The sequence below is a fragment of the Xyrauchen texanus genome, chromosome 15, assembly GCF_025860055.1.
Source record: "Xyrauchen texanus isolate HMW12.3.18 chromosome 15, RBS_HiC_50CHRs, whole genome shotgun sequence".
NCBI classification, from domain to species: Eukaryota; Metazoa; Chordata; class Actinopteri; order Cypriniformes; family Catostomidae; genus Xyrauchen; species Xyrauchen texanus.
Window position 1 is genome coordinate 22,452,140 of NC_068290.1, and position 27,334 is coordinate 22,479,473.

At 39.6% G+C, this 27,334-nt stretch overlaps 2 protein-coding genes across 4 annotated transcripts; one reads left to right on the forward strand and one right to left on the reverse strand.

The window, feature by feature from the left end:
- Window positions 1-1,717: 1,717 nt before the first annotated feature.
- smg9 (SMG9 nonsense mediated mRNA decay factor) lies at window positions 1,718-10,495 on the reverse strand. Of its 3 annotated transcripts, none has more exons than XM_052143370.1 (13): window positions 10,018-10,495; window positions 9,746-9,820; window positions 9,293-9,521; window positions 8,751-8,848; window positions 8,465-8,577; window positions 8,207-8,318; window positions 8,007-8,102; window positions 7,751-7,836; window positions 5,451-5,557; window positions 5,105-5,212; window positions 4,848-4,973; window positions 4,369-4,510; window positions 1,718-2,357 (listed from the first exon to the last, which is right to left on the reverse strand). In XM_052143370.1, the coding sequence occupies exons 1-13, from the start codon at window positions 10,159-10,161 to the stop codon at window positions 2,279-2,281; spliced, it is 1,515 nt and encodes a 504-aa protein (XP_051999330.1). In that variant the 5' UTR covers window positions 10,162-10,495; the 3' UTR covers window positions 1,718-2,278. The 3 variants fall into 3 exon arrangements, with proteins under 3 accessions (XP_051999330.1, XP_051999331.1, XP_051999332.1); XM_052143371.1 differs by having other exon boundaries at window positions 9,989-10,151; XM_052143372.1 differs by having other exon boundaries at window positions 9,927-10,151.
- Window positions 10,496-19,605: 9,110 nt separating this feature from the next.
- Window positions 19,606-27,334, forward strand: LOC127655512 (urokinase plasminogen activator surface receptor-like). The gene is made up of 5 exons (XM_052143381.1): window positions 19,606-19,654; window positions 19,998-20,108; window positions 20,216-20,362; window positions 23,405-23,515; window positions 26,357-27,334. Exons 1-5 carry the CDS (start codon window positions 19,606-19,608, stop codon window positions 26,551-26,553), a joined length of 615 nt encoding a protein of 204 aa, XP_051999341.1. The 3' UTR covers window positions 26,554-27,334.

The following is a 27,334-nucleotide window of genomic DNA, read 5'->3' on the forward strand; positions in this document are numbered from 1 at the left end:
TGAGATCTGGCAATACTGCAACTAGTATATCACCCACCCTGGCAACACTGCAAATGGTATTTCACCCACACTTAGCACAGAGTGGGCCTATTGTCATTTGAAATAAAACGTTATCAACCATTCTTTTATTTTGTTCCAACCAGATACCAATAAGAAAGGAGGCTGCGGAATGCCTTAACCGAAAAGAAAAAAAAATTCAGCTCAGAACAAACCAAAATGAAAAGTATTTAGTTTTTTGTCCCCAATTCTGCCTTACATCTCCTTTTGAGTTCTATAAAAGAAAGCAACCCATACGAGTTTCAAATGACATGAAGGTGAGTAAATTAAGACAGAATTTGTATTTTGGTGTGAATTATACCCTTTAAGATAAAGGTTTGGTTACCTTGAACAGAGTAATGTATAAACTGGGTTGCATTTGTTAGTTTTGGTAAGAGTGTGAACATTCCTCTTGTAAAATAATTTTAGTGTACATATTGCACAATTCCCCTTTATTTAAACAATTCGACTAAAATATTCTGCACTTTGTATATCTTGAAGGTCAACTTATTTCCCAGAATATGATTGCCATGTTTTAGTTTTATGCACATAATTGATCAACAGATGGAAATTATCTGTTATCAAAGCAATACCTATAAATCAACTTGCAATAAAAAAAATATTAGCTGCACTATTCTACAAATAATACAAATGAATGGCTATACTTGTTACTAGTCACTGATTTCATCCACCTCTCAGTACTTACAGAGTGCGGAACGTGGAACTCTGCCTTAACACCAAGAGCACGCTGCAACTCCTCACAAGGCAAGACTTCCATGGCAACACTTTCGCTGAAATTTTAGACTGAAACAACAAAGAGAGAGAGATAAACTACAAGCAAGTAGCACACAAAAAGATAATTACTACTGTAATGCGTAAAATAAATACTCGCCTGCCTTGTACAATTACATAAGCTCAGTGAGTGATTCGTCATGTACTGTTGATTTCAGTACACCTTGCGCAAAAAAAAAAAAAATGTATGAGTATGTATGCATGTGTATGTGTGTGTGTATATATATATATATATATATATATATATATATATATATATATATATATATATATATATATATATATTTTTTTTTTTTTTTGCATCATTTAACCATGTTTACTTAGGTAGAGGTTTTTCTTTTTACAAAATCTCTTCAATCTGGATTTAAATGAACAAACTGTTGAATTCATTTAAAACCTTTCATTGTTTCACACATTCTTTATGGTATATAAATGCAACTGAAAATAGAGACCACCTTAAAGCGCGTATACTTACATTATAACGTTATCACTAATAATTTTCGTATTTTGGCTCTGGCTCGTCCCCCATCTGCGCAAGTTCCGTCTCCGTTTGTCCGTCTCCAAAATCGTTCCGAATAACAAGTTTATATACGGCGCATGCGCATTTATCTACTCATTACAAACTTTATTTATTTTAAATACACTCTTCCCATGTAACTTCTGCAAGGTTTTTTTTATAAAAGTTTTATATGTTCCGATGTACTGTTGCTGAAACACATTTGATAAGATAACTAACATAAATATCACGTTTTAAATCCAAAGTATTTATTGGAAATATTCCAAATTTCCGTATGCAGTATATTTTTTGGTCTATTACTTTGTAATTATTTAGTTTAGACTTAGCTCACAGGGGGCTAGTGAAACCTGAAACAGCACCATTAATAAAGCCACTTTGCTACTGAACATAGATGGCACATTTTACTCTTTTATATCATGAAACATTATAGAACAAATCATGCAGTAATTAACACATTTTGTCCCCTCAAAAATATATCATTTTGTTCAAACAGAATAAAATAAAAAACAACACCTGATGTAGGAGAGTTGTGTGCTGGGTCATGCTTTTTAACACTGTTTTATTTACATAATTTTACTGAACAAACATATACCGTATACCTGCATTACTGAATCTTTGCACAAAATGTCTTGCAATAAGAATGAGTTGATTCTTGACTGGATTGTTTATGACCTTTGCAGGCAACTTCTAATTTTCATAAAACAAACATTTCAGTACAGACCACCCAACCTAAACTCCAATGTACTTTGCTGTTGTGACTCAGATCTCACAGTGGAGCAACCCTTTTTCTGAACTTAGTTACACCCCAGCTAGATCTACTGCATTTCTGTGGGCCTATGTTCTTTCTGAGGACTGCCTCCTTTATAACCTCAACTGAGAGAGGCAAAGTCCTCTTTAACAATGAACTTGCAGGTTTTCATGACATCAGCATGACTATGACAGCAGCCGGCTATACTCAGATAGGGCAGAGGACTTTTTAACACCATCCCAAATTCTAGCCGCATAGTGAAACCTGTAAAACACAAATGCAGACATCAACTGTCATAGTATGACATAATATTCTTAAGGAATAGTTCACAAAAAATTTACATTCTGCCATGATTAACTTACCCTAATGTCACTCCAAATCTGTATGACTTTTGGAATATGGCGTACAAGTCGACTACTTCTACTGTGGTTTTATGCTGTATTTTGTCCAATTTAGAGCTTGACAGCCCAGAGCCATTATTCACTTTCATTAAATGGTGAAAAGCCATGTGAAGATTTAAAGGGGTCCTGTCACGAGCAATCTAATTTTCTGGATTGCTCGTGAACCAGACATAATACAATTCAAGCTTTGCAAAGGAGTGGTTATTAAAGGATGGGGCAGTTAAAAACATCAATTAGACCCGATCAAAAACGTAAGTAAACTGTTCCATTCATGAATATTTAAATGTTATGACTTTGATAGTTTATAGTGCTAAATGTTAACAGTTGTGCATGAGATGAACAGTTTAATATATTCAGATGCAATGTGTTTGATGTATGTTGTTTGTTAACTCTGAAATGTAGATTTATAATTGTGGCAGTCTGGGTGGAGCGGAGCAAGGATGGAGAGGATCGAGGCAGCGGTGTGCATCTGGGGCAAATTATGTCACCCAGCTGTGAGTAATGATGGCATGAGTAGGCAGGGGATAAAGCCGGGAGCAGAGCTGCAGTTGAGAGAGAGATGCCAAGAAAGAAAGACACCTTGAAGCTGTGTGTGTTGTCAGTATGTCTAATGTGGAGTTTGGATGAAGTTTGTTGAATATGCCTTTCCAGACTGAACAGAGGTATTTCACACTGGTGCTGAAACCCGGCAAAGGAGGAAGAGCATGCTGTCTGGGAGAACTCGCCGCTGCCATCCGCCAGGGGGTGGAGGAGCTCGCTGCCATCCACCAAGAGACAGAGGAGCCGCTGCCGTCCGCCAGAGTGCGGAGAAGCCATTGTCGTCTGCCAGGGGGCGGAGAAGCTGCTGCCGTATGCCATAGGGCGGAGGAGCCGCTGCCGGCGGCCAGGAGGTGGAGGAGCCCGCTTCTGTTTGCCAGGAGGCGGAAGAACGGCTGAGGACCGAGTGGGCGGCGTGCCCATGGGAGCCGAGGAAGAATGTTGTCTGTCTCATCTCTCTTTCTCGTGCTCTCTCCTTCTCTCGCTTCCCCCCTCCTTCCCCTAGAGCGGTGTCTGAGTAACGGAGGCAGGGAAAACCATCCAGTGTTGGGTTGACTGGAAGGACCACGGTTCCTCTCCAGAGTGGGATGGGATTAGGTACAGGCCGGAGAGTCCCCGGCCTGAATCGGGCGATCGGGGAGTGTGGCAGGCCAGGCGGGGCAGAGTGAGGACGAAGAGGAGCGAGGCCGAGGTGTGCACCTGGGCCGAATGATCTCACCCAGCTGTGAGTGATGACAGCGTGAGCAGGCAGGGATAAAGCCAGGAGCAGAGCTGAAGTTGAGAGAGAGATGCTGAGAGAGAGACACCTTGAAGCTTTGTGTGTTGTCAGTATGTTTTCAGTCTAATGTGGTGTTTGGATTAAAGTTCATTGAATGTGCATCCAGCTCCTGCTTCCTGCTTTCCCGACTGAACAGAAGTCTTTCACAATTATGTTGTGGAGCTTGTTCATTCTGTTCTGACTGTTTTTTAAATATGGCTAAATTTGCGGGGGCGGTGTTAACATGGAAGTTTAAAGGAGGTGCTTGGGCCAAAACCGAGTTTATCAGACCGAGGGCCAGAGACAAAATGATCATAAATTACTATATTAGGACTGTTTTGGTGCACAAAAACTTTACTAACATTATCAGTGGACAATTGAACATCAGGGAAGATAATACAATTATATATATTAAATGTCAGAATTCAAATATTTGGGTGAACTGTTCCTTTATGTACATAAATAACTATTTTTTGTTTTAGAAAATAATTATATTTGAATTTTTTTTCATTTGAAACATTAAATTAAAAATATATTTAAATAAAGAACAGAAGTATTAGTTTCTCTGTGTGTATCTTACCAGTTTTTCTCAGTGAGGATTGTGTGTGAGAGCTGACTACGGGACATAGCCAGGATTTGACTGCGGAATTTAGAAACCAGTGAAGAAAAGCTGGGATGACCTTTGTAACCAGGCAGCAGAGAGAAAAGTGGAGGACCTGAACCTGGTATACAAGATATACAGACCAAACGCAATTCATGTTAGTAGGTTCATCAAATTAAGTTGAGAGGCATGGGGAAGTACCCTATATATTAATCTATGTATCTATTAATATCAACTGCATGAAACATCTAAAAATGACAATTTATCAGTTTGAAAAGGGCTTAAATGATTTCTTGCTACAGCAAAGGCTCGCATGAGCTCTGCTAATACTGTATAAATAATACTAATTATTTATAATGCTAACATATTTGTTACATATAAGGCAAACTAAAGCACCAAATACACTTAACTGATTGAACGAGGTTTACTTAAGTGTTTACTTAGAACTACTTTCTGACCTGATCTTGTCAAAGCATCATCCCCATCATTCTCCAAAAATGGTAAAAGGAAAAGATTGACTTCTGTCTCCAAGTAGTCTCTACTCAGACCCGGGAATATGTTACAATCCAACATGGACAATGTGCCTACAATAGAAAGCACTAAAACAGTCAATAATCCAAGCAAACAAACAATGTAGCACATGCTAGTTGCACTGACCACAATTGATTTGACATCATTTGATGTTTTGACTAGATTTCATGTGGCGTAGATAAACCTTTATATTTTAAGTGGGAATGGGCCATAAGTTTGTCAATTGCCATATACATCTTCTTCAGGTTCCGTGGACAGAACTCCTCCCTTCTTGCTTTGTTCTGCAAGAAAACTATTAAAACAAACATTGTAATATTGTAAAAACACACATGTAATATGCAAAACCCCATCATAGTGCTTAAAAACTGAACCGCAGTACTTTCTGATTGTGTCATTAAGCATATGCGTGTATTAGACTAAGCATACATAGTTGTTAAAAAAAGCTTGGCAAATGGTGTGAAAAGCAATGGTATTCTGCACTTTTCAAATGCATCTGTGCAAGATAAGGATTAATGATCATCTCGTATTACCTATGTGAGGATAGTACTCAGAGGCATCATCAGGCCCTGAGGAACCAGTGCTGTCATGACTGGCAGATGGGGTTGAGGGTTTCAGCATCTCAGCAGTCTGCAGAAACCTGTTTAGAGGACACATCTGATTGTTTCATTACCAATTACCAATTCCATTACTTAAACTGAAGACATTAACAATCCAAGATGCTTGGAACAACCTATCTGCCAACAACTTTAATAACTGTGCTCCAAGGTACCAAGGAGAATTGGTACTGTTTTGAAGAAATAGGGAGGTGACACAAAATACTGATTTAGTATTTTTTTATGTTTACTGCAATTTGTTTGAAGTTAATTGATATATAAAACATATTCGTGGCATTATTTTTTTAAATATCCTCACTATACAGCATTTTTCACACCTGCCAAAACAGTACTTTGCATAGTACTTTGTGTGTGTATATATATATATATATATATATATATATATATATATATATATAATGTTTATGTCTATTAGGCCCTTTGGTGCATTAATAAATCACAAAGGAAAAACATATTTTTTATTGTTACTTATTACTTCAGAATTTGTATTATTTATTTTGATAGAGTTACACATCTGTTTATTAGAGAAAATCATGGTACTGTATATATTTCAGTACTGTATTATATTCATGTTGAATTGATATTGTCATAAATAAAACAAGTCTTATTTAAAAATCAAAAAAATGTATTTATGCTCATTTATTTCAAGGTCATTATCAATTAAGCATACTTACACTGAAGTCAGTAACTATGTTCCATACAAGGTTTATTTAGCAACAAAAGGTTAGCATTTAGCTCTAGCGCATAAAAATATAGTGTCACATGACAGAATTTACCCCAATCGTTAGCCTGTGTTAATCATGACGACAGTTCAAGATCCATGAAAGCCAATTTATTGTATGTGAAACATTATGTGCACTGTTATGGCATACATGCACAGATCCGATGCTGCAACACATCTGCGTCATGACACTTCCAGGAGTGCCAACACAAATATCTCGTATCATGTAATATTTTTCCTATCATTGACAAGTGCACGGAGATCAAATGAATGGCCATTGTTTGCAATTAATTTAATAGTAGTCATGAAGCTTTTCTCCTAGTATTGTGTATTTATTTATCATTTAAAACATCTTTGTGAATAGAAATTATTATATATATTTTTTTTGTATTGTTCTATAAACAATTATGTTTTAAATTAAAAATAAATACACAATACTAGGAGAAAACAATCAGTATTTTTATTTAATTATTAAATTTAAAAAAAATTATTAATTAATGAATAGTTAGGCGTACATAACTGCCTCTTCTGTATTAGCGGTACCCTGTTTTGTAGACGAAAAAAGTCAGCGGAATGACGTTCTCAGAATGTTCTACACTTTTTCAAGACTAGATAAAACTATTTGTCCACTGCTGAATTAACTTTCAGAAAACGAGCTTTTGAACATTATAAAACTTTTCCATATTTTAAATTTAACTATCTTTACCTCGGATCGCATTTGCTGTGCTTCATCGGGAAAAAAATGGCATTATGATGCTAAAATTAATTTGAGATGATAATCAAGTTCAGTTGGTCGTTAAAAGATGCTGGAGAAATATGTAGGACATAATGCAGTTGTAATGGCAATGCTTTAAATTAGATGATTGTTCAAAATAGCCTATTGAAGATCAGGAATTAATCATATGTACTCCCTGATTTTACACCGCATCAGTTTTTCTTTTATAGCTGTGCACACAGCATAAACATATCGATTGATGGTCCTTATACTGGGACTGAAAGTTTCCCCCACTACTTGGAGCAGGTTTCCAGCTTGAACAGGGCCATAACGATTCGCTTTTGGGTCAGAACCGGTGACAACCAGCGATAGGCGCAACATCAGGACCAATATCACAGTCCTATCACTGTTCTCTTTTGGTTGCAATTCCTCCTCTTCTTGTTGCATTTATTTGTGAAATTAAAATGACAATTTCAATGAATTGTCTCAATATGGCTCCCCATTTTACAAAGACTTTGGGAAAAAATAAAATTAGTGACAGCTGGGAGGCGAAAGGTACACAATTAGTGATATACACATATTTCTGTATGGAAATGGCTTAAGGGCAGATTTCCTTTGTGATAAACCAAAACTTATGTGAAAGAGTGTTTTTTTAAGCATGACATCATCAAGTACACCATTTTTATCGCTAACAAATTTCGCAAAAAATGTTATGGCATTTTCACTTTGTCGATAACAAAATAGTGTGAAAAGTGGCTGGAAACTAGGTTATTAACATACCTATATAAGTTGATATCAGTGAACCAGTCCTGAATCACAATCACAACATGACATACAGTGAAGAGGAAGGCGGTGATCTGCAGAGACTAAACCAAAAAGTTAGATATTAAAAAAAAGAAAACTACACTTACACTTACTTATAACAACAAGAGAGAATTAAAACTACTTTAACAAAACTATAGAATGTTATGTGCAAACTTCAGTTTTAGATAATGATCTATAGTGCCAACATTTCCTGCTTAACACCGACTCCCACCTGCATCTCCACATAGGTATGTGGGAGATTGTACTCGGGAGGAAGCTTGCGATCATTGTTGATGAGATGATCCAAAATAGAGGGGCTCAAAACTGGCTGGAGGCACAAGAGTATTAGATCATTAAGGAACTTCCAGGAAGAGACAGAAAACAAATTGTGGAAATGGCAGTGTTCTGTGTGATCAGGGTATACAGTCTGACCTGTGTGTCTAGAAAGATGACTCTCTCTTGAGTGATGTAGAAATCGATTCCACTGCTTTGGTTCCCAGCTCTCTCCTTGATCTCTTGTGTCTGTGGTCTGAATACATAAGCCCTGTTTGATAGAGTATCAGTTGGTGAAACATGTTAAGATATGTAATACAATACAGGGAATAACAAGGCAACCAAATTAGTGGCAAAAATTTAAAATCTGCAGTGCGCACCACTTTATACTAGGACTATGCTTATGAATGTGCTCACCTCTGGTCCTCCTCCGGGCTGTTAGCTGAGAGGAGAGACATGACGGTGGACTTGCCTGTGCCTTGTAGCCCAATAACACCCACTACCAACATATCTGTCTGGTCTCGCAGATACTAAGATAAAAAAAGATACTCAACCAACACTAACAAACCTTTTAACATAGATTTACACAACTATAATGCACACATACTGTACAAACATGATGCTAAGCACAAGAGAACATTTCAACTACTATTCTTTTCCTGTCACAAGACCTCTTTAAATAAAAATACTAATATGTCCTTGCCTCCATAGCGTTGTCACACCAATTCATTTGGTCATCTACTAGCTTTAAGCTGTGCTTCATCTTCTCAGGTGGGAGAAGTTTAGTCTGACCAATCCCAGCTGAAAAACACATGGTAAAAAAAGATATATAAGAGAAAATATAAAAACAAAACACACATAATAACTCTTGATACAGAAACAATAACCAAATATGCATTCACATCCATGTGACATTTCATCTGTAGTGACCTCAAATTACAAGCCTGTGCAATCATTGTAAATACAGTGATGAATTAAAGTGTATTTTACTCAAAAATAGAAATTCTGTCATTATTTACTCCCCCATATGTTCCAAATGTTGTTCTAAACCCAAATAACGTTCTTATGCGAGAGTTAAGGCTGAATAACAGCCTCAGTCATTATTCACTTTCATCCAATGAGGACTTTCATCCTTTTTTGTTCCACTGAAGAAAGACTTACAAGTTTGGAAGATGGAACTATATGGGTTGAGTAATTAAAAAATGTGGGTAAACTATCACTTTAAGGAAGAAAAAGTTGACTGACGATCGACAGCTCCACCGGACGCAGCTGAGCCCATGCCTCGGTTCTGGATCTGATACACAGGCTGGGTGGGGCGCTGGCCTTCCCTCTCTAGTTTGGCTGTCCCTGCTCCCGAGACTGAAGGAGCCACCTCAGGGGCAGTTCCAGGTTTACCTCCCTCCTCTCTGGTCTTAATGAGCATGATCGGCTTTTCCAAAGATGGGCCTCCACTCACAGTTGCACTTGTTTTGGACTAAAACAACATTTATTCAAAATATTCACAAGAGAGCTCCATGTGCCAAGACATAACTCTGTGACTGTTTGTTAATATTACATATAACACAAGTCTAATAAATAGCCAACAAACAGTTAATGAATAATATTATGAGTTTTTAATCATTAACAAAAACAATTACAAGCAATAATACATTGGCTTTGTTTACTTGTGTACGATGAACTGTAAGTAAATGCACTTACTCTCTCTCCAGGAGGTTTGGCGAGAATAATAGGGGTCTTCTGCAAAAGAGGACCTGTAGGTTCCTCACTGCCATCCTTGAGAACACACAAGACTACATTTTAATTCCATGCAACCATTATAAATTTACTTCAAAAAGCAATCAATAAACAAAACAGAGATGCAAAACAGTGCTTTCCCTACCTAGCCACATTTTGAGTATCTTATGCACGTTTCCAAAAATGCTGTCTAGGTAGGCAGCTTACTTGTTTTTAAAACACAGCCAGAATCTCACCCTGCGCTCACGGGCCACATAGTCTCGATCACGGCTCGGGCCGGAGAGGTTTTGACCAGGCGGGCCCGGATCTCTGTCTCGCCTTCGCCTTCTCCTCCTCCCCTGTCCGTAGATACCCGGCTGGCTGTGACCAGACTCAGACATGGCCGTTTGATGTATGCTACTGTAAAGGGCTTGACTACTGACAATTACGATACTATTCTTGCAACATTTAGAGAGCAAAGTCAACTAATCAAATATATACCATTATGTATGATCTATAACTAGGGTATTACAGATTAATTGTATAATGTTTAACAGTGTATGAATATCACAAATCAAGAAATACTAGTAATGACTAATATCTGACATTTTCGGTCTGCATTACTAAACAATCTAAGCTTAAATAGCAACGTCGGCTTGCATGATATTAAACGTATTTTCTCTATTAAATGTATTTTATCTCTGCAGAGAAAGGATAAACAACCACGACACGCTGCGATCCTGAAATTATGCCGATGAGGAAACATAATGTCGGCTTTGTGTTCCGGACATTGACGTATTTAAAACGTTCCGATATTACGGTAGCCTTTAAATATATATATATATCTTTGGCATAAATAAAAAATAAATATATATATTTATTTATTTATTTTGTACATTGCTATCGCATCCTCAACGGCAGGGGTGGGGAACCTTTTGTCCATTAAGGGCCATGAGAGTTTACGAAATTATTTGCGGGCCATATAATTGCTTGAAATTTCTGATTGTGGGTTGAAATTAATGTACGCACTCCATTATGTGCTTACACACCAAAAACACTAAAAGGTATGTCTATTATACAATATTTTGTGTTGTTATCATTTAAAATTATTTTTAAACAATATTTGAAAGGATTTTTCTTTATTTTTTTCAGGTTAATTGAATCACGGCCATTTTTTGCTTTTCAAATTATTTCTCAAATGGCTTTGCGGGCCAGGTAAAATGGTCTCGAGGGTCTTATAGGGCCCTGAGGCCTGACGTTCCCCACCCCTGCCAAAGACTATGGAAGTGGTTCTATACTATTTGTCCCTGCTCAACGGACTACAATCAAATACTGTTTAGCCCAAGATGAAGCACTTGTACTAAAAAGACTGGGAGAAGTTGGAGTGCCCAATATGGCACTCCAACTTCTTTAGTCACTCACTGTTATAACATATTAGATACATCTCAACCTTCTAACCTTGATGACTGTGCTTGTTTAGCAAGCTCAACACCAGGCTCTGGACTTTGTGGTGGAGTAACAATAGTCTCAGCCTGCTTCTTCCTCACTCTGCTCTGCTGCTTGACTTTCCTCCAGTAAGAATGTCTCCTACATTTCTCTATATCTCTCTGTCAAATCAGCTATTGTCTTGACTTTCCCTTGCTCTCTTAACTCTCTCCATTTCTGACAGCCCTTTAACAAAAAAGCCTCCCTTTTCGCAGGATTGGAATCTCGCAGAGCCCGGTAACTGCGCTGTTTTTCTGCAGCAGATAATCTTGGCATTTTCCTGGGACACACAAGAATTCTTCACTTTAAATTTGACATTGGTATCACTTAATTACAGTGGGTCTATAGAGGTCAAATAGAATGTAAAGCAATCCAGCTTGTGACATGAAAGTCATATCCCATTTGAAGGTCTTCACATGATTTCAAATGTTCTAAATGACTGCTCAGCTTTTGTTCAGTAACTCCTTTAAATTTGATTTTGCATATAGTATACTTTTAAATTGAACATTTGTAAACCACTCTTTAAATCTGTAGGAACATGTGCATAAAATGTGATCTATGTTTACATAGTGTCCACTATGTTATATTAAAGATATATCCCACGGACATGAGATTTATTTCCTTCTTTTTTTGAGTTAATGATCTTGAACAAAACTGTAAATAATTAAAAAAAAGAATTCTCTCAAAACAAATGTTATAATTCAGGGATTTTCATTAGCTACATAAATTTGGAACATTTAATAAAAATATAAAAATTGGATCAAACTGCCTCAAATTAAACTTTAAACATTACATGCAAATACATTTTGCAGTGTACAGTGACAGATGTTTAGGAAAGTGCTGTGATAGTTTTTGTTGCTATTTAGTGTTTTGGGAGAAAATTAAATCAAAGGACCATTTTACCCCTTGGGGCCTTTAGCCCCATTGTACCCTACTAGTGGTAGGCCTGTATGGTCGTATTGTGCAAAATTATCAATATATATAAGTAGCATACAAAATTAAATGAATAATTACTCAACCAGATAAAAAATAAATAAATAAAAGAGATTTCAAAAAATAAATTAAAAAAAAGCATGAATCAATATAAAAGTTATATAATATAATGTGTCAATAAGATAATTATTCTTACATTATTAATAGGTTATAATTATTATTATTACTTTTAAATTGAAAATTGAAAAACTCTACTCAAGCTCATTTTGTATGAGTGAAATACATATTACCAATATTTAGTTATACAAGTTACACATGTGATTTTTAATTGTTTTGTAAATATTAATAAAACTTCTTGCTTGATAACCTGGCCTAACTTTTATAGATGTGCTCATAAAGGCTCATTCAATATTGAACAATATTATAAATGATTTCTAATACATATTCAAACAATCCTTAGCTTATATATGTATTTCCAAACATCACTCAGATAATGCATGTGCATCTGAAACCTTTTGTCTCTAGGTAGGCCTTCTATTTTCATTAACCGTATCTTTAGAAATGGCTGAATGACTGGTTCATTGAACACCCAACTTATATCCTGCATATCCTGTATTTGTCTCAATTATGTGTTCTACAACAATAAGAACAGAAGCTTATGGTTAAGCATCTTTGCATTAATTGTTTTTACTATGTTTATCTATACTTTTTTTAAAGTTAAATATCTCTTATTCATTTTTAAGTAGCCTATTTTGGCTTATGATTTGTTTGCATGAATAGATGAATCATTAGCTGTTTAAACTCTTCTCTGCAGTTATCATGAAGTCCTCATGATGTGAGAGAATGGCTTTTGACTTTAGACAGATGATGCAAGTATATCTATAATAAAAGTCTAATTATTGTAAATTAATGTGAATGGTCAGTGTCCTAAAATTCAAACTCTCATGTATTCCCTGTTTTCTGCGGAGGTTGTTCACCAGTTTCTGCCCGTGCTCACGACCACGGCAGTCATTCCCCAGTCTCAGCCTGTACTCATGACCATGGCTTTGCCCCTCGAGCCTCCCTCAGCTCCGCCTTCCATAGCTTCGCCCCTCGAGACTCCCACAGCTCCGTCTGCCTTTGTCGAGCTTCTCCTGGCTCCACCCACAGAGTCTTCCACAGCTGCACCCAGTCACAGAATCTTCCACAGCCCTGCCCACAGAGTCTTCCATGGCTCCACCCACAGAGTCTTCCACGGTTCTGCCCACTCCCCCAGAGTCTCCTCCAGCGGTGCCGCCTGCTCCCTCAGAGACTCCTCCTCCAGTGGCGCCACCTGCTCCCCCAGAGACTCCTCCTTTAGCGGCTCTGCCTACCCCTCCTCCAGCGCCTCCCAGGCCTCCTGGCCCAGTCCCTGCCCTGTGGATGCCTACCAGGACTCCTGATCCAGTCGCTACCTTGAGGTGGTCTCCTTTGTCTCCTTGCCATCCGCCTGATCTGCTCTGGTCTCCTTGGTGTCCTGGCCATCCATCTGATCTACTCTGGTCTCCTTGGTCTCCTGGCCATCGATCTGCTCTGGTCTCCTTGGTCTCCTGGCCATCCGTCTGATCTGCTCTGGTCTCCTTGGTCTCTTGGCCGTCTGCCTGATCTGCCCTGGCCTGTTTGGTCTCCAGCTCCGCCTCAGCCCTCTGAACCTCTGGCTCCAGCTTGCTCTTCTGAGCCTGCAGTATTGCCATTGCTCTCCATCCCTCCGGCTCCAACTTGGTCTTAAGCCTCCCTGACATTGCCTTGTTCCTCTGCTCCCTTTTCCCCTTGTGCCCACTAAACTGCCTGTTTCTCCCTTCCCCTCACATCCCATGGACATTTTTTTATTTTTTGTGAAGCATCTGGAATCTCTGTCCTGTATTTCCTGTTTTTGTCTTGACTTTTATGTTGTATTCTTGTTTAGTTCCCTGTTAGTTTTGTAGTTCTTTGTAGTTTCTTTTTATGATTGTGTGACAGGGTGGAGGGAGTGGCTGGGTCGTGATTATACACACCCGGTCCATTATCAGGCTAATTAAGCCTCCCGAGAGGGATAAAGGCAGATTGTGGACGGTGGTGCGATGAGAGAGAGATCGTTTACGGACATGTCCGTCATGTGTGTGTGTTTGTCTTTTGTTTAAGTTAATCATTAAAATATTGTTTATATCGCCAGGCCGGTTCTCACCTCCTCCTTTCCATTGAACTGCTTTACACTGGTCCCGAAACCCAGGAAGGAGGAGGGATATGCCGTAGTAGAGTTCTCGCCACTACCATCCACCCCATCCACCCCTAACCGACCGCCTGGAGCGGTCAGGGCCACTGCCAGCGGTGGAGGAGTCCCCTACCTGCCGCTGAAACGTGGCAGGGTCTGAGACCACCGACCGCGAGCGGGTAGGGGCTCGCTGCCGACCGCCTGGAGCGGGAGAACCGCTGCCAGGGGCAGGGGAGACCCCTTCTGTTCCCCGAGAATGTGCCGGTGCATTCCATCCGCCAGGGGCTGGAGGACTGCCTCCGATCCACCTGGAGAGGCGCAGCTGTCGTCCGTTAGAGGGTGGAGGAGTGGCCGAGGAACAAGCTATGGCATATTTGAGAACTGGCGAGTAAGAGTTTTTTTTTCATCTCTCTCTCCTCTCTCTCTCACTGCCGATCCGCGTTGGCCTTTTCCCTCTCGTTTAAAGTTTACAGTGTTTTTTGGGGGGGTACTAAACTGTTACAGGAAGTGCCCTATTTCCTTCGTCATGCCGGGGGCTCCCCTGCCTGAGAGAACGAGGGAGTAATGTGACAGGGTGGAGGGCGGGGCCGGGTCGTGATTATACACACCCGGTCCCTTATCAGGCTAATTAAGCCTCCGAGAGGGATAAAGGCCGATTGCAGACGGTGGTGCGACAAGAGAGAGATTGTTTACGGACATGTCCGTCATGTGTGTGTGTTTGTCTTTTGTTTAAGTTAATCATAAAAATGTTATATGTTTTTTAATAGTTTATATCGGTAGGCCGGTTCTCGCCTCCTCCTTTCCATTGAACTGCTTTGCAGATTGGATTTTCCCTGATTGTTTTCCCAGGTGTTCCTCATTCCCTTGTTTGCCCTTGCATATTTAAGCCCTTGTTTCCCCTGGTTTCTTAGTCAGTCTTCACATGTGTTGTTATGTTCTGTGCCTGGTTCCCTGTGTTTTGTTTCTTTTTACTCTGAGATCTTTATCTTTTGTTTCATTAAAAGCTGCATTTAGATCCTCATTCCTCACCTGCCTCGTCACACAAACATTAATTTTCAAGACAAACTGAAACTATTACTTAGCAGAGGGCATGCGTGTTATTGTCCAGACAAGTGTCTGTTTCCCAAGGTGAAAAATTTGTTTTGAAAATGTCAGCACAAACAAAACATGCAAAAATAGGAAAAACTAGGTGATGAAAAATGACTTATGGTAAAACTGCTTTTTACCCAAATGCTTGTTGTAAGATTCTGCAGTATAGTTAACCAAGGGTGTAGGTTTGTTTTGACACAGACACATCAATTACCATGCTGCAATTTTAATATTAAAATATATCAGCTTGTGTTGGGGTAAAATGAATGAATTGTGTTATGAAAGAAAGTGTTTGTTTTGAGAGCTTGCTGCTGCAGGAAGCTTGAGTGACAGAGTGCAGCTGTACAGTTCTGCTGTCGTAAAAATCCCATTCAAAAATCTCTCAATAAATTCTGTATTTTTTAACTCTTTAAAACCAGTAATATAATGACAGGTACATCACCCATTGTAATGAAGTAAAAGTTCTTTTTTTTATTTAGAAATTTACTTAAGAGTGTACCCACCATTAAATATATCCATAAAAGTCAATTGTTTCCCAAAAGTTACTTAAGTAAATGTAGCACGTTACTACCACTTATGTTGGGGGTCGCCTCCCCCCATCCCCCCAGAATCTATGCCCCTTTAGCTAACTAATCTCCAATGTAAATTTAAGAGGGAAACTTTGTCACTTATAATTGGTCAGTCAAAGCTGCTTATGTGACCATCTTGCACAGTCTCTTGCATTCTGTCATATTTATGAACAGTCTGATCTGAGATTCCGTATGACTTTTAAAAATACACATTACATGTAGTGATGGACCTTTTTGTGACTTGAATTTGAACCGTAGTGGTGTGCCTAAACCAAACACAAAGCATCCTAAACCAATAAGAACTGTCATCTCTTACAAAATATTTGGCCAATTTTTTATTGTTTGGTTGTTGATTCTGCTGTTGTTGTTTTTTGTCAGATCTAAATAACAAAGAGATTGTGTATTATTACATTTGTAATAATAATGGTTTTGTTAAGATAACATATCATAATGAATTTGCCATGAAGTCTATTTAGCTCAAAAACTAATGCAATATTCTCATTTGATGGCACAGTTATTTTTACCCTCTAAAATGTGTTGCAGTAGCCTACATCAGACATATTTGGAGTATTCTCTTTTCTATTTGGAGTATTATCCAGTCTGCTAATTGTTGTGCACTGTATGACTTTTACCATTTTCTAATGCAGATCATGTAATTTATTCAAATAACAGGTTTTTTTTAAAACAACATGCTATAATAAAATGTATACTTTAAGTAGGAATAGCATTTAGCCACTCACTATATGAAACTATTAGTGGCTACAACAAATGTGAATGTCACCAGTAAATTTCCCTTATTTCCAACTTTTAATGTCTGTAGAAAAAATGTACATTCTGAAAGTTAAGAAAAATACAGGTTAGTTGTGTTTTTCAGTCACCCCTCCCCATTCTGCAAATATAAGGACAGCACACCTGGTCACATATGCAAACATGAAATTTGCATTAGAAAATACATTGTTAAGGTATAGAACAAATCATTTGTAAATATTTGTGACACATTTCAAATACATGTATTCAAAGTAATAAAATATTTTTTTTCCTATTGATACTGCCATTGTATTCAGTGGCATTTTTTGTTGAATTCCCAAAAGATAAAGCAAAAAGAAAATGGCAATGCTTAGTTATAGATAAATACTTTCTTTTTTATTCTTTGGTGAGTCATGAAATGTAAAGTAAATATGATACCATCAGTGACATTACTTTTTAAAGGGAAGAGATGTATATGTAAAGATATTATGAAATGTTATGTCATTGTAACACATATTGATCGTCCACTCATCTGAATGTTGGGAATGTGTCCCTCTCAGTGTATATGGTGCTTAACCCTCATATTCTCTTTGGGGTTCAATTTTATGGGGAAACTAATTTTGATATGCTACAGAAAAAGCGGTTAATTGGTTAACTGATAGTTACCATATATAATTACCTTTTTTATATTTCAAAGGAATATTCCTGGTTCAATAAAAGTTAAGCTCAATTGACAGCAGTTTTGGTATTATGTTGATTAACACCAAAAATTATTTAAAAAAAAGGAAAAATCAAGGTTACGCTGAGGTACTTACACTGATAAGCCAAAACATTATAACCACTTACAGGTTAAGTGAATAACGTTGATCATCTCCTAACAAGGCCACAACACACAGTGCATTGCACACTTCTGCATATGGGGCTGGCACTGCGTAGCCGCAGACCAGTCAGAATGCCCATGCTGACCCCTGTCCACCATCAAATGTGCCTTCAATGGGCAAGCAAGCATTTGAACTGGAGTTTGGAGCAGTGGAAGAATGTCGCCTTATCTGATGAGTCCCGATTTCTTTTACATCACGTGGACATCCATGTACATGTGCACTGTGGAAGATGACAAACCGGTAGATGGAGTATGATGCTCTGTGCAATGTTCTGCTGGGAAACCCTGGTTCCGGCCATTCATGTGGATGTCAATTTGACATGCACCACCTAATGTACCTAAACATCGCTGCAGGCCAGGTACACCCCTTCATGGCAATGGTATTCCTGATGGCATTGGCCACTTTCAGCAGGAAAATGCACCCTGCCACACTGCACACATTGTTCAGGAATGATTTGAGGATCATGATAAAGAGCTCAAGGTGTTGCCCTGGGCTCCAAATTCCCCATATCTCAATCTGATTGAGCATCTGTAGGATGTTCTGGACCAACAAGTCCGATCCACGGTGGCGCCACCTCGCAACTTACAGGACTTGAAGGATCTGCTGCTAATGTCACTTCAGGGGTCTTGTAGAGTCCATGCCTTGGCGTGTCAGCACTGTTTTGGTGGCACACAATGGACCAACAGCATATTAGACAGGTTGTCATAATGTTTTGGCTCATCAGTGTACAATGGAAGTGAATGGGGCCAATTTTGGGGAGGGGGTTAAAGGCAGAAATCTAGTGCTTGCAATTTTATAAAAAAACATGAATTCATCTGTTAAGACTCAAGTATTATTTGAGCGGTAAAGTTGTTTAAATCGTAATTTGTTCAGTTGTTTTAGGGTTTGTTGACATTACATTGCAATGGTAACGAAGTTGTAAAATTGGCTTTAACTTTACACAGAAAGTTTAGTAAGTGATTTGATCACACTAAACTCATGTTAACACAAAATGTTTACGTCTTGTTTACACTTGTGGATTGGCCTCATACACTTCCATTGTAAGTAACCCAGATTTGTGCTTTTTTTTTTTTTTAAAGGGAGAAAGTCAAAAGGAGGAGCAAGTCAAAAAAAATGTTTGTGGTAATCAACATTATTCCACAAATGCTGTCGACTGAGCTTAACTTGTATTGAACCTGGAATATTCCTTTAATCAGAATTTTGCCAAGAAAAATCAATAGATTCATGATTACATTTTATTTTAATTTTTTATATTATGTTGCAATACGTTACATTTTACTTTGCTTAGTTTGAGTTTATTATTATAAAGCATTAGTAAGTATTATTATTTTTGTGTCCCATTATTGTCTTCTATTTGTATGGGTGACTGAGCACTATGTATACAAGTTTATTGATGAAGTCATCTTGTAGCCTTTAGTTTCACCACCTGTGTTGTCATGGCTTTCAATACATCAAGACATCTTTTGAAATTCCGTTAGGTTGGTATAACATTTAATACATATGGTTGTGAATGGTCAAATATACATGCACCAAAATGCCATCCTGAAATGCCTGAAATACAGTCATTGTGTTGACATATTTATTTCAACCACAGCTGCCAGTTGTTTTATCATACATTTTACAGAAAAGTTTTTAACAGTGTACTTAAAATTGTAAAGATAAAATTAAAAACATTTCAGCTTAATGACATGTTTCAAAGTCCTCCATGAAAATTGTACATGCTTGGGTCTTTGTGCTCTGCTTAACAAATTATATATATATATATATATATATATATATATATATATATATATATATATTGTGTGCATAATCAGGTTCTTTCGTGCTAAAATTTGTATATATAATGTTGCAAATAGAATGCAAACCACACCTCTTTACAAGCCTATATAAGATCTCACACTGTCCAACTGTCATCCTTCAGCTGGACCAGCCATGGCACTGTACATCCCTCTGATTTTCTTTAGTGCACTTTTCTCCAAAGGTACAGTGTTTTCAATTTATTTAAATTAAATATTTGATTCTAAAAGCTCAACATTCCACTATTTACATACATATTTATAATACTTTAAACAGTTCTTACTTAGTAACATTGGTACTCCTCTGTGCTAACATACCATGCTGATACCAATCCAATGAAAATGTATTAAAAAATTATAAAGTACAAGTAAAATAAATTAGTTTAATATTATGTATTATGTGCCTTTTAAATGTAATTTAAGCATCAAAGAGAGTAACAGCAATTTGTTACATACAGTACATAAGGATTCCATATGCTCAAATGGGAATGCATCCTAATTTGTGTTCTTTTTCATATCATCTTTCAGCACTGACACTGACATGTTACACATGCATACCAGATATATCTGGAAAATGCACACAAACTCAAACTACCTGTCAATCTCGGTGTGGCTCCTTGACCACAACGGTTTACTTAAGTAAGAATAACATGATTATGGAACATTTCAATCTAAGAGTTTTGTGAGGGTTTTGTTATTGAATGGGTTTGATAGCGCATCTTCACATTTAATGTTGGTCTTTGTAGATGGCACTAAATTGAACAGCAGCCGTATGAAGACTTGTGCAGATCCTATTTCATGTATTAATGGGAGTATGAATTATGGATCAGGCAGAGTGACCTTCAACACCCAATGCTGTAGTGTAGATCTGTGCAATTCTAATTTTGCACCAGGTATTGTAAGGATTGACTGTGAGATTCTCCATTGTATTTACATCCTCCATCAATAGTAGTATCTATCTCCCCTTCTGTCACTCACTCGATATTGTGTTGATGTAGTGAGACTAGGGGTCGATCTCGAGAGCCCGAGACACCTTTAGATCTTTTGAGAAAAGACCCATGAGAATTGGCGAGTAGAATTTGCAACCCACTCCCCCCGACATAAGGGTATAAAAGGGAGGCTGGAATGCAGATTCCTTCAGATTTTTTACTTCAGAGCTGAGCAGTTGTATTTCAGTGAGATGAATACTACTACTGATCCATTCACCTCTTCTGAAGCATGTGCAGTTGGATATACGGCGAATTCCAGCGGCTTTCTCTTCACTCTGCACTCCACTGCAGACTACGCCCCTGGGTGCTTCGACAGTGCTGTAAATTAGTTTATTTCCTCTATTAGAGCAGGCAAAGTGACGTTGAATGTCTTTTTAAAGATGCCCGTCCATCTCTGTGCAGTTCCTGGATGTGGTCATTGTCTCTGACGGTCACGATCACTGCCTCACGTGCCTGAGCCAAAATCACATTGAGGAAGCATTTGTGGATGGTTCATGTTCTCATTGCGAGATGAGAACATGAACCATCACTGCTTTCCTTCTTTCGAGGGAAAGCCACTTCAGCTGGATTCTGGGTTCGGGGCACTGCTCGCAGCCACGCCCCCCTCCAGTCCCCTTGCTCTCGGAAGTGCACAATGAGTTGAAGCGATCGTGGAGGGCACCTTTCGCTGCCCAAACCCGATCCTTCAGCTTGTCCGCTCTCACTACCTTCGACAGTGGGGCAGCCGAGAGTTATGCCGCGATAACCCAAGTGGATAAAGTGATCGCGGCACACCTGTGCCCGCTGTGTGTCACCACATGGCAGAGTCACCTGGCACTCCCTTCCCGAGCCTGTAGGACGACATCATCTATGGCATCTAAAGACTACAGCGCTGCCGGTCAGGTTGCCTCAGCCCTGTACGCCATGGCCCTCTTACAGGTCCATCAGGCCAAAGCTGCACGAAGGTAGTTCTGATCCTGGTGTGTCACAGTGCGGGTCACAGTGCGTGCACTCGGGCAGAAGATGTCCGCACTTGTGGTCCAGGAGTTTCACCTCTGGCTGTACCTGGTCGAGATGAGAGACGCGGACAAGGCATGGTTACATAACGCACCCATCTCCCAGGTCAGCCTCTTCGGCGATACCGTTGAGGACTTCGCCCAGCAGTTCTCGGCGGTGAAGCAACAGACAGAGGCCATTCAGAAAATCTTGCCCCGGCGCGGCTCAAGAGTGCGCACCTCGTCTGTTCGCCGAGGGCTTCCCCCTGCGGCTGTGGCGACACAAACTCAACCGGCTCTGCCCCAGTCCGAGCCCTCCCTGGCAAATTCCCCTGAGGAAGGACCCTTTTTCTCAGGGATGGGGCACCCTCTGGCACCCACGCCCAGACCTCTGGAATCTCCATGTCTGGTCCCTGGTAGACCTAACTGGTCTACCATCCGCAGTGGTTAACATGATCACTCAGGCTAGAGCTCCTTCTACAAGGCAGCTGTATTCCCTGAAGTGGCGTATCTTCACTAAGTGGTGTACGTCCCATAGCGAAGACCCCCAGAGGCGCAGTCGGGTCAGTGCTTCCTGCAAGAAAAGTTGGACGGGCAGCTGTCCTCCTCCTCTCTCAAAGTCTATGTGGCTGCTATAGCAGCACACCATGACGGTGCTGTAGGTAAGTCTCTCAGTAAGCACAACCTGATCATAAGGTTCCTGAGAGGCTCCAGGAGGTTGAACCCTCCTAGGCCGAGTCAGTCAAGTTAAAGGCTGTCTCATTGAAAACCGCCCTCCTGACCGCGCTCACTTCCATCAAGAGGGTAGGGGACCTGCAAGTGTTCTCTGTCAGTGAAGAGTGCCTAGAGTTCAGTTCAGAAGACTCACATGATACTTAGATCCTGACTGGGCTATGTGCCCAAGGTTCCCATGACCCCTTTTAAGGATCAGGTGGTGAGCCTGCAAGCGCTGCCCCCGGAGGAGGCAGACCCAGCCTTATCGTTGCTGTGTCCGGTGCATGCTTTGTACATCTAGTTGGATCACACACATAGCTTTAGACACTCTGAGCAGCTCTTTGTCTGCTTAGGCCCATATGACGTATTCACCAGTTTTTTACCCTCCCCTTCAGGGCAGGGTGTGTCCTTCTTAGGGTCTTTTCCCCCTGAAAGAATAGGAACGGAAAATAATGCTTTCCCCGGGGCATTTTTTGAGCATTTAAAGACCCCAGCTGAATTAAATTTTCTGTGGAGAGAAAAACTTAGAGAGGAAAAAGCAGCGGGTGGCACGTTGGGAATTACATGACGTTTTGGGGAGTCTGGGGAGGCTACGTACAGTCCGAGTGCATCTGCTCTTATGCTCGCAAAAGCTTGCCTACACCTGCATCGGTAGTTCACGTAACACACACAGTTTAGCCATTGTGGCATTTTGTTTAGGGACTCCTAGTGTCACTACATCGACACAACGTCAAATGGCACAGAAGGGGAATGTCTTGATTACTGTGGTAACCTTCGTTCCCTGATGGAGGGAACGAGACATTGTATCCCTCTTGCCACAGGCAGAACTACACCGCTGTAATAGCCGGGACCTTGTCTCGGCTTCTCAGTGCAAAAACCTGAATGAATCCACATTCCAGCCTCCCTTTTATACCCATATATTGGGGGGAGTGGCATGCAAATTCTGCTTGCCAACTCTCATTGGCCTTTTCTCAAAGATCTGAAGGTATCTCTGGCTCTCAAGATCGACCCCTAGTGTCACTACATTAAAACAACATCTCGTTCCCTCCATCAGGGAACAGAGGTTACGATAGTAACCAAGACATTTTTTACACTGGCATTATTTTACATGTTCAGAAGTTCTTTTTTAAATATTCAAATATTTTGATTTGGGAATGCATACTACTTTATCTTTGGCAGTTGCATTTCAATGTATGGTACTCAAGGTACTATATAAGTTTAGAATTATTTTACAATTTTCTTTAATCTCAATTTTTAGACTTATCACAACAGCCCCTTAATGGGAAGAAGTGTTACACCTGTGCTGATAAAAACTGCTCAAAAACCTTGCCTTGTGAAGGTACTGAGGACCAATGCTTCACTTCAACAGGTGATTAATGGACATTTTCTACTAGAAATCTAAAGTGAGATTATAATATGCATTAGCGCCATTTTATTTTTGATGAGAATGAATGTAAACAAGGCTGTGACGGATAGACTTACCACCTCTTCAATGAAACACACTGTGTAAAGCTACCAAAAAGCTCTTAAATCACATCCAATTTTCCACAACCCTTGTCATGTTTTTGTCAACTGAAATTTCATATGTCTACCAAGTGTTTTGTCAGAAAAGCAATCCAGATACAATTAAAACAACTGCACAACCCATTGAAGAGTGTCAGGAACTGGGCTCGAACTTGTCTCCGGTGTGGAAGGTGGAATTTATACCACTGAGCCACAGAGCAGAAGTTTAAACCCAGAAGGGCAGACAGACACAGCATGTGAAATAATCAAAAAAGTTTAAAAATATAAATCCACAGGAAGGCAAAAAACAAAGGTAAATCCAAAGTAGAATACCAAAATCCACCAAGGTAAGAGTCAATCCAACAGGGAGTAATCCAAGATGACAATAAATTCAAATAATCTACTAGAGCAAAAACTCAAAATCCACAATGCAAGGTACAATCAAAGGCAAGAGAATAACTCAGGAAGAAGGCAGTGAACATTCAAACACCAAGTGAAGAGACAGAGAACTGACGCTATTTAAATACACAGTGGTAACAAGACACAGGTGAGGCACATGACACAATTAGCAAAATATCAGGAAGAAAGGAAAAAAGGAATAGGACAAAACGTACATGGAGGCCATCTAGTGGCCAAAACAAGAAGAACAGTAGTTCAAAAGCTGACAGTACCCTCCCTCTAGGAACGGCTCTTAACATTCCTTCCAGGACGATCAGGCCAGCGAGTGTGAAATCCCTAATCAACTCAGGGTCTAGGATGTCTCTGGCAGGAATCTTGGAGCAATCCTCAGGGCTATAGCCCTCCCAATCCACCAGATACTACAAGGCCTGCTGTACCCGATAAGAGTCCAGTATCTGGTGGACTGTATAGGCTGGTTGGTCATCGATGATACATGGTGGGGGAGGTATGCCTGGCAGAGCAAAAGGAGAGGACAAAACAGGTTTTAACAATGAAACGTGAAAAGTGGGGTTAATTCTGAGGGATCTACAGTAGGTAAGTGTAAAAGATAAGTGACAGGGTTGACTTTCCTGGCAATTCGAAACCTCTGGGAGAGCTTGCGTGATTCCACCTGTAACAGCAAGTACTTAGTCGAAAGCCATACTCTTTATCCCCGGCAGAGAGTGGGGGCGGGTCGGTGGAATCAATTGGTCTGCCGCTATTAGTTGCAAGGTTTGGAGAAGTTTGACTCAAGCCTTTCTCCAGGTGGATCGGCACCGTCTGCTGATGGTACTCCAACTTCCTCCTCCTGCTCCAGAAATAAAGGTGGGGCAAAGCCAAACTGACACTCGAAAGGTGACATGCTGGTGGCCAAAGATCTTAAGGTGCTGTGGGCATATTCTGCCCACACGATGAAAGAAGACCAAGAGGACAGGTTGTTCGTGGCCATGCACCTCAGTGTCGTCTTCAGCTCCTGGTTCACTCTTTCTGTTAGTCCATTGAATTCAGGATGGAACCCCAAAGACAGGCTCAACGTTGTCGCTAGCAGCTGGCAGAAGGACTTCCTGAACTGGGAGGAAAACTGAGGTCTGTGGTCTGAAACAATAACTTGAGGGATACTTAAATCTCAGAACACATGGTTAATGACCAGTTCAGCTGTTTCTTTAGCAGATGGTAGCTTGGGCAATGGAATTAATCTGCCAGCATTAGAAAATCTGTCAATAATGTCTAAGATGGTGGTATTACCTTGGGATGGCAGGAGGCCAGTGATGAAATCCATGGAGAGAAGAGACCAGGGTTGATGAGGAATGGGAAGACATTGGAGTAAACCCTGAGGTGAGCAATGCAAAGCCTTACTCTGATGTCATGTAGAACGGGCCTTGACAAAATTGCAAGTGTCCTCCTTTATCATGGGCCACCAGTACCAACTCTCGATAAACCAAAGGGTATGACTAGAGCAAGGATGACAGGTGTGGTGGGATGAATGTCCCCACTGGAGAACCTGAAAGCAGACTGACTGTGGTACAAACAGGCAGTTAGCAGGAACATTACCTGGATCAAGTTCTTGAACAAGAGCTTGTTTCTCTGTATCCACAATCTCCCAATGAACAGGTGCCACAATCCTATTATTCAGAATGATGGGTAGAGCACAATCTTTCCGGACGAAGGGTGCATATCCTCGGGAGAAGGCATCTGGCTTGAGATTCTTGGAACCAGGTCAGTAGGTGAGGATGAATTGGAAGCAGTTAAAACAAGTGACAAACAGGCTTGTTGAGTATTTAACCACTTGGATTGTTGAACGTAATCAAGGTTCTTGTGGTCAGTGAGGATTTGAAAAGGATGAGTCACACCCTCAAGCCAATGTCTGGTACAATCAAAGGCAAGAGAATCACTCAGAAAGAGGGCAGTGAACATTCAAACACCAAGTGAAGAGACAGAGAACTGAGGCTACTTGGTAACAAGACACAGGTGAGGCACATGACACAATTCTCAAAATGTGGGGAACGATGGAGAAAAAACAGAACAGAACAAAATGTACACTAAGGGCATCTAGTGGCCAAAACAAGCATAACAAACTTCAAAAACTGACAGAAGAGACTGATATATCCCTCACAGCCTTGTCATTCCCATCAAAAATCTAAAATGGCACTGCTGTGACAAAGGACAAAATTGTTGCTTTCTAATGCAAACGGTTGAACGGTTTGCTTGTTTATTATTCAGGACTCATTGTATTAGAATTCCACACCATTTCTCCTTCTTTCTCTCTTAGTTGTTATCGATGGCAACAAGGTGATTCAGAAAGGATGTTCAAGCAAGTTCTTCTGTGGAAACAATGCATCACGCACACTGGGCCGTAGCGATGGTTATGACATGAGATGCTGTGATGGAAACCTGTGTAACAGTGGCCAGAGCATGAGTGTCTTTTTCCTGCTGCTGGTACCACTTCTCTTTTTGCATTTGCTCTGATATGTTTCCCATTTCAGGAGGTTTTAAGGCTCTATTTATACTGTAGATGTTACCACTTCTTGTTAAAGGGAATGCAGCTTCAAATAATAATTGTTCTGCTTAAATAATATAATTCTTATTTATATTTTAAGATTATTTTATACAATATTATTTCAAGTAGTTTCTAATATATGGGTTCCTATTATATACATCATCATAAACATTGGCTTAAGACTGATTTATTCAGAGCCCTATTAAAAGCGTAAAATGTATCCCTTTTTTGTTCTAGTACAAGTGCAAATAGCTTAGAAATAGGTGTGAGTAACTTTATTGTAATCAGCCTGGCAGAAAATGTTGAAATCTAATTGTAAGTGGAGGGTACAATTTGTGGTAATTTACTCTATTATTAACTGTGTGAATTATTTGGGGTAATTTCATGTTTTCCATATGAGAATGTTTATTCTGGTTTATGTAAATTGCTTCACAGCATCCTGTATTTTCACATGCGCTGCATACAGGGTCCAAAAGGCTGAGACCACTAGTGAAAATGCTTCTATTTAGATTCTCAATTAAAACCTTTTTTTCCATTACAAATTTGTTAAGGTTCCTTTTGTTAACATTAGTTAACAACAAAAGTTAACATGAACTAACAATGATCAATACTTTCACAGCATTTATTAATCATGCTTAATGTTAATGTCAACATGAACTAGCAATGAACAACTGTATTAACGAGAATTAAGAAAGATTAAATAATGTTGTAATTTTCTGTGTAAGTTCATGATACTTAATAAATTAACTA